This window comes from Petromyzon marinus, chromosome 55 (assembly GCF_048934315.1).
Source record: "Petromyzon marinus isolate PM22_M1 ecotype Great Lakes invasive population chromosome 55, UKy_Petmar_22M1.pri1.0, whole genome shotgun sequence".
Classification (NCBI taxonomy): Eukaryota; Metazoa; Chordata; class Hyperoartia; order Petromyzontiformes; family Petromyzontidae; genus Petromyzon; species Petromyzon marinus.
This window is the reverse complement of record NC_133721.1, coordinates 4,237,113-4,245,247: the sequence shown is the minus strand read 5'-3', so window position 1 is coordinate 4,245,247 and position 8,135 is coordinate 4,237,113. Positions and strand designations below refer to the sequence as shown.

Genomic DNA, 8,135 nt, shown 5'->3' with positions numbered 1-8,135 from the left:
TTCTCGGTTGAAATTGTCTCTGTGCTTGTATATGTGGATAGCCTCATGAACGAATCTCTCATGGAAGCCAGATGGCTTACAAAGAACCTCTGTCTTGGAAAAGTCAATGGCATGTGAGCCTACTGAATTAGAACAATGATCTGCCACGGCCGAGGTGTTGGTCCTACCGTGTTTAAGGTCTGCTTTATGTTCACAAATGCGGTCCGAGACATGGCGTTTGGTTTCTCCAATGTAACTACTACCACAGAGGCAACTTAGTTTGTAGACACCAGGGTATTGTATGTCCGGAATCACATCTTTTACAGACGGAACCAGATCACGGATTTTATGTAATGTGTTGAAACGGACCTGGATCTTGTGTTTATTCAAGATTTTGGAGATCTTTTTTTGTGATCCCCGCAATGTAAGTGATGGTTTTGAAAGGCTCCTCAAGAGGGTTCTTCTTCATGGTTTGAGTGATAGCTTTGCGGATTGTATAGTCGGAGTAACCATTAGCCCTAAGAGCTTGGTGTACGTGCTTGAGTTCACTGCTTATGTGTTCCTGGTCGGATATGCATTGGGCTCTATGATACAGAGTCTTGATGAGAGAATTCTTCTGTGATGGATGGTGGTGGGAATTCGGTTTCAGATAAGCATCCGTATGGGTAGCTTTCCTGTAGACAGAGTGCCTCATTGAACCATCAGGTCTCTTTTTAATTAGGACATCCAAAAAGGTATCTTGCCATCTATTTCGACTTCCATGGTAAATCTGATGGCTGGGTGTATGGAATTGATGTGGTCGAAGAATTGGTCTAGAGCAGGCCGGCCATGTGGCCAGATGACAAAAGTGTCATCCACGTACCTCTTCCATAAGGTTGGGCGCAGAGTGGCAGTCTGGATGGCGTCAGTCTCAAATTTCTCGATGAAAATGTTAGCTATAACTGGAGAAAGGGGGGAGCCCATTGGGGTGCCCTCAGTTTGTTTGTAGAAAGTTCCATTCCAAGTGAAGTATGTATTGGTTAAACAGTGTCTCACCAGGGGGGGGGGGTACCTCAGTGTTTAGTCCGTGATGAACCAAGTCTTCAATGATTGCAATGGTGTCAGGTACAGGAACCTTGGTGAATAAGGAAACTACATCAAAACTGACAAGCAGGTCGTCTGGGGACAGGGAAATACCCTTGATTGTCGATACCAGGTGAGTAGAATTTTGTACCGCAGAGGTGGTCTTTCCAGTGAAAGGACGCAGGATTTCAGACAAAAAACGAGCTAGTTTGTAGGTGGGGGAGCCGATAGTAGAGACTATGGGACGAAGGGGTGTATCTACTTTATGTATTTTTGGTAAGCCGTATAATCTTGGTGGCCTGGCAGCAGAAGGTTTCAACGAAAACTGTTTAGATTGATCAATTAATGCGGTTGAATCAGAAATTATTTTGTTGGTTTGTGTGACGAGGCTGTTGGTGGGATCTCTTTTTATTTTTGTATAACTACCATCGTCGAGTAATTCTTAAATTTTGTTGTTGTATTCTATTTTATCCATGATGACAGTAGCATTGCCTTTGTCAGCTGAGAGGACTACAATATCATCCTCTTTTTTAATTTATATAATTCAAAACGCTCATCTTTGCTGAGGTTGCTAGCTGGCATCTTAGCGTTTTTGAGGGTTGCAGCGATTTCAGATCTTGCTACGTCTGCAGCGATGTGACCCAGGCCCCTGAGAGCAACGTCTACTTGGGCAATAATATCATTAACTGGTATGTGTTTAGGTGTGACTGCAAAGTTTAGACCTTTAGCTAAAACGGATTTCAGACCATCGGAAATAGAACTGTTTCTGCGATTAATTACGACTTTGTTAACGTCTAACTTTTTGGTGTGTGGGTCCGATATTTTGTTGAAGAGGAGGTTAAATTTGGAAATCAGGTTTTCCTTACATTTGGTCGACATAGTAGCAGCTGAAGAGGCAGTCATATTGTCTACATGTTCCCAATCCGATGTGGACATTACTGCTGTCAATGATAAGTGTGATTTGTAGAGTGTCTTGTCTAACTGATCTAGTTCTGTGCGTATAAGTCTGATTTTTTCTGAGATAAGAGCTAAGCTAGTTTTGAAAAGAATTCGTTTCGCATTAGAAGAAGTTACAGCAGCAGAGGTCAGTGTAAATGCGATTGGTATTACCCCAGAGTCGCGGCATCTCTTCAGGAAGGTGAGAGACTCGATCAGCTGAGCTTTCTTATCCCGGAGTTTGTTGAAGGATCTTAAAGTTATGTGAAAACGCTCCCCGTAGAGGCGATTAAATTTTGATTTAAAGCTTTCGTGACAGCAGTAATTCATATTCTTAGTTTTTTCGGTAAAGTCACGTTGAAGGGAAACAACAAAATAATAAAATATATATAAAACAATAAAAAATTCTCACGACGTTTCGACCATAACTCAAACGGTCGTCTTCAGGTGTGTTGGTTTGCATAAACTGGTGGGCTTAAGGCCTCTGTCTTTATACTTCTATTCATATTACTGGAAAGTTCTAGAATGTTCTAGAAGTTACTCCAAGTTTACTCAGCACTGAATCTATCTGAAGTGTTCTGGAAAATAGGTAAATTTAAAAATATCACTGTCCTTGTCACAAAAGCAAAGTTTGTGGGGAATAATAGCCATTTTCTGTACTTTTGAGGCATAATTGAGGAAATAACACTGCCCAGGAGCACAAAAAAATTGTTATACTGTAATTGAATGCCAACAGAGCATTTCATTGCCCTGTTAGAGAATGGCTCACAAGAGATATAAAATAATTTCAAAATCCCAAGTAAACCTTTTAATCTACAGAGATGTTTGGCGCATGGATGTATAACCCCGAAAACATTCTCATATCTGGAAATGTACCATGTGATGAACTGATTGTAATGTTTTTTTGTGCAATTCGTTCTTGAGATCTTGGTTTAATCGTGGACCCATTGCCAACCAAAATTGAAACCCAAAATCTCAGCAGTATCCGTTCACTGCTCAGGCTCATAAGTACCCTGGCCATCTCCAATTGTGTTGTTTTAAGTCTAGATACTGCATAAAATGATGAACAAATAAAAGACTAGGGAGAATAATTATGTCTGAACACTTTGGCTGCACGGGGTTGTTTCTGCATTATACAGCAGTAGGATCAAACTCATTATAGACATCGTTTCAAACTAATCTCAGACATGAAATACGAAGGGGGTAGAATGCATGAGCAAATAAACCCAGGACTTATTTCAAAGATTGCTTTAATGACATCATTAAGACAAACTGCGAAAAAAGCTGGAATGCAAAATCGATTTATTTTGTAACATTTGACAAATTATGACATTACATTAATCATACCTAATTACAACACAGTCCTGCCTCAGGTTTTGCAAAGTGAAACTTGAAATGGTGTTGAGCTCAGTCATTTTATGATTTCGCAGAATCCCTCTTGTGCATCTGCCAATCTTTGTAACATTGTTTTTGTTCAGAGGTTCTTGTCAATTGCAATTCCTTCTGTAAAGGCCTCTCTCTGATCACTTTACACCGATGGCATATTCAGAGAGGTACAGTTTTATGGAGTTTTATTGTGGTTTCAAAAACATATTTTAAAACAGTACAGTCGACCATAATCAAGTTTGCATGTAAGAATATTGAGGCCAAGGCATATGGAGTATGTGCAATAATTTGTGAGATGGAAAACTAAACAGATTCGTCGGAACATCTGAAGTTATACACGGTTTTCATGTTCTGCAGTTGGTATACATTTCATCATACTGGCTAGACGCAAAAAACGAGCACATGGATCAATTAATGCTATGTGAATTTATCCTTGAAAATAAAACACATTTGGCGAGTGCATAATATTGTAGCTTTCAAAAAAAACAATGCAAACATCTTGACTTCAGTAGCGATCTTGATATTTTTCGATCAAGTGAAGTGCGTGCATGATGCATAGATAACATGGCTGTAGCTGCTAGAGATTACCTCGGGTTGTGTGGCTTAATTGCGGATTGAGGACAAGGTACTGTATGGTTATGCTACGACAGACAACATCAAATGCGATTTTAATGCGAGTCTGTTGTGTTTGAGGTTTCTCACTTTACAAACTTCATGCTCATTACTAAAACACATTTCCACGTTCATCAAATGTATCTCCGTTCAATTACACATGTTGTGGTGGGTTTGAGGTGACTGGCGTTTCAGAAGCCCTGGTCTGTAAGCAGGTAAAATAGGTAATCGGATTTGACACAAGCGTGATGCATCATATACCTTTAATGATCCACTGAACTATATCCTGTGTAAAATGGGTGCATTTGAGGGAATCGACTGCTCTATGTTGACACATATGACTTGAAATTAAAATAGCACCTCTTGACATGACGAGCAAGGATTATCGTTGCTGGATGTGCAACTCTATATTGGAAGTCGCATCTTTACTTGTGCAAGGAGGGTGAAATGACGGAAACGTGGATTTGTTTAGTTGGTTGCAAAGATGGTAATGTTTTTTATGTTAATATAAGAGAATATTGTGCACATCATTAGACAGGCTAAGCATTGTTGCTCCAGTGCGAGGTGAATGTTACTATAAACTAGCATCAAATGGCTTCTGTGGGTTCTTTGAATGTATTATGAAAAATAAATGTATCATCATATCTGAATATTATGGCATGTTTGTATTTGCTCAAATGTGTTTCTCATAAGTAGCGATACATCATAGTGGCCATCAACAACAATGTGGAAAACGGATTTTATTCGTGAAAATGTTCCCATCTGAATTAACATTCCATGTTTATGAACCTTGCTGTACTGCAGGATCAGGACCCCTAAGTCACTTGGTTTATTTTATAATTCGGACAGCATTCAAAGCAGAATGAGTAACACCAAGCGGACACTGGCAAAAATGGTTTTAAAGTATTTTGTAGGTAAAGTTGCACGGATTCCATTACAAAAATACAAAATTACTTAACCACTCTGAAAGTTGTCCACACGCAGGAATTCATATTCTTTGGGTCTTTCGGTAAAGCCACGTAGATAGAAAAAAATTAGAAAAATATCACGACGTTTCGATCGCAACACAAGCAATCGTCATCAGGTGAAAAAATAGCGGGAGAGCTGCTGAGGCAGGATGTTGTAAAGGTTTGAGATGGGTATAGTCCAAGGGTCATAACATCCGATGTTAATAGTTATTTTCGACTCTCTGGTGTTACATTGACAAGTAAAATGTCTTTACATTAACAGGTTAAATGTTTCACTAACACAGCCACCATTGCTCACAATACAATGGCCACCTCTGCAGCTTCGTCGTTGTGGAGGTGGCTCTCCGATTTACCCGATCTTACGTTGACATGCAAATTTCATCATTAGCCCCGCCCACTTCGCTTATGAACCTTGGGCTACACTCATCTCAAACCTTTAACATCCTGTCTCAGCAGCTCTCCCACTATCTTTTCACATGATGATGATTGCTTGTGTTTCGATCGAAACGTCGTGATATTTTTTTATTATTTTTTCTATCTATGTAGCTTTACCGAAAGACCCAAAGAATATGAATTATATTGCTTTTGACTTTTTACTAAAAACCTAATTTTAATAGTATCTAATTCATCACACATTGTAAGGCATTTAAAACAGAAGGCACATATTGGATGATAAAAGGTGTGCTTATATTTTCAATGCAACAGTGCAACAGAAATGCAAACAAATATTCCAGTTGTGTCAGACTTAAAATTTTGTATACATTTGTGCTCGGACAATTGTATTTACATTGAAAAAAATATATGAACTTAATGATTGGAACAGACCTTCCGAGTCACCATTAGAACTTGTGTATTGCCATTCTGCTGTTTAGTGTTAAACGTGTATTTGGTCTATCCAATTACAGACTCATACGAACTACAACTCTGTTGAAAACAAGCATTCATTCGTACCCAAATTCGTGTCAGATAAAGTATCGTTTACAGACAATCCTGCCGAGCTAGATTGAGCCAAATCAACACTTGAAACGTCCAAGGGGATTCCCTCAGTCATTTCATCTTTCCCAGGATCGTTTATTTCATAGTCATGAGTATCCCCGTCTTCATTGTAGTAAACATGATCAAATGCAACGTCGTCTTTTTCCGATTCGCTTGAATCATTCTCAAGCTCAGAATGGTGTGGCTTTCCCCTGCCAAACAAAGTTCAAGTCAGATCCGACGGAAGTGAAGATTTTTCAGAACCACAGTTGCAATTGGTACACCGATATAGACAAACAGTAACACCACATGCGTGTATTACCAACCCATTTTGAGACCAAGCAACGTGTTTGAATAGAGTAGTCAGTGACCTTACACAATATACCAGAAACAGAGGTAGTGAGGTAAATTCATGGCAGTTCAGGTGCACAATGCTTAAACAACGGTGATAATATTTTTTCTACTTTTGACTGCAATGTTTATTGCAAACGTTTTTTGCAGCTCTTTGAAAATATTTTACATTTTCAAAGTGTATTATGAAAAACATTTTACTCACTTTATTTAAATAATAGTTGATTAAGCACATTGTCCACCTGGATTAGTCAGTAACATAAGTAGAGCCAAGGAAAGCCGGTAGCTTACTTTGACTCTTGTACAATCAGTAACATGGTTCAAGTGCAACCAGGGAGCCCGAGGTATACATATTAAGAGAAGCTTGTATGTAATAAGATATATCTATATATACGTTCAGTAACATGGTTCAAGTGCAACCAGTGAGCCCGAGGTTTAAATATTAAGAGAAGCTTGTATGTAATAAGATATATATAAAAAGAGTTAGTAGGTCATGATCAATATAATTTGGCAGGTTCTCATCTGTTGATGATCCAGAGTCAGTTGTGTAAATTCCACATCCGTTAGTGGGAGACTATCCTTAGTTCTCTGTTAATATCTTCCAGGACCTGGGAAAACGGATTGTTATCCCGTGAGACTTTGTTTACACCAATGGGATGTAGTGTATAATAATACAATTCAAAACATGCATATAAACAGATAACAATGCGTTACTTTGGTGTTTTGTGCCTTTGGAAATTTAATATTTCCAATGTAGGTTTTATACGCAGGCTTTCGAGATTGTGTAAGTAGAATGTCAGTTTTAACTATAACCCTCAACCACCCGACAGAGCACAATTAAATCAAGTTGTCACGTCATGAGCCAATACGCCAATAGATTAGCTGAGAAACTAAATTAATCGAATTGTGAATCACTCGTTGTGTATGAAATGTAGTTATTTTGGAGGAAGCTTGCAATAGCATTCAATAAAATATTAATAAACTACAACACAACTTGGGTCAGTTATGTAGAAGGGAAGGCTGTGGGGTGTTGGTGGTGAAGAACTCGACAAGCGGTACATCTCATCCCAACCAGTGCCCCCCGCTGCAGCCTAGCCAAGGGAACCCCCACCAGCGGCAGCTATCCCTGTGTGTGTATAGGGGGTGTACGCAGCCAGAGTCTGCAAATGGGCATCAGTGTGCCAGGAGGGAGTGACGTTTGTGATGTTATTTGTCCCAATTAACTAATGCGCAAGTAATTAATCAAATCAGGACAATGACACTGTGAAGCGCCTGCAGTGTGACAATGACACTGTGAAGCACCTGCAGTGTGAACCAGCCTAGCTACACGGGCTCGTGCCACGAATCCCTTACAGAAAACATACTACTGCTTGGCCATGGCACTGCCCCTTTGGCTTGTGGTTAATATTTCCACAGAAACAACACTTTTGACTTCCCACAGTGCGGTGACATTTGTATTGTTTTGTATTCCAATATACGTGAATCGGAACAACATAACACCTGATATACAGCACTGGTATGGAATCCACATTGGGTGAGTCTATTATTATGATGACAATTGTTAACCCAGTAATGCCTCATGAAGTCTCAGAACTCTTCTTCAGGAGAATTGAGTATTTGCAGGCAATAAACGAGTGTTGGGATGTGTGGCCAATGCAAAGTAAAGTGTGTGATTTCTTATAATTCTAGACAAGGCAGAGTTCCAGATCTCAGAATGGGGGAGTAATTTTCCTCCGGAGTGACTGTGCACAGTTTAACGTTATTGTATTAATACTTCATTGTTGAAGGTCTCAGAAGGTGTGTAACCGCTTATCTATATTCGGGATATCGCCAATAGTGCCGATACCTGCACCCTTCTAGGTGTGC

General features: G+C 39.5%; 1 protein-coding gene across 2 annotated transcripts in view; it reads right to left on the bottom strand.

Moving 5' to 3' along the window:
- Positions 1-3,262: 3,262 nt before the first annotated feature.
- LOC116954617 (zonadhesin-like) overlaps positions 3,263-8,135 on the bottom strand; it is a 48,569-nt gene continuing 43,696 nt past the window's right edge. For both annotated transcript variants that reach the window (XM_076052244.1, XM_032975275.2), the window contains one exon: positions 3,263-6,130. In XM_076052244.1, coding sequence (XP_075908359.1) covers positions 5,860-6,130 — 271 coding nt within the window. In that variant the 3' untranslated portion in view covers positions 3,263-5,859. The remainder of the gene's footprint in view (positions 6,131-8,135) is intronic.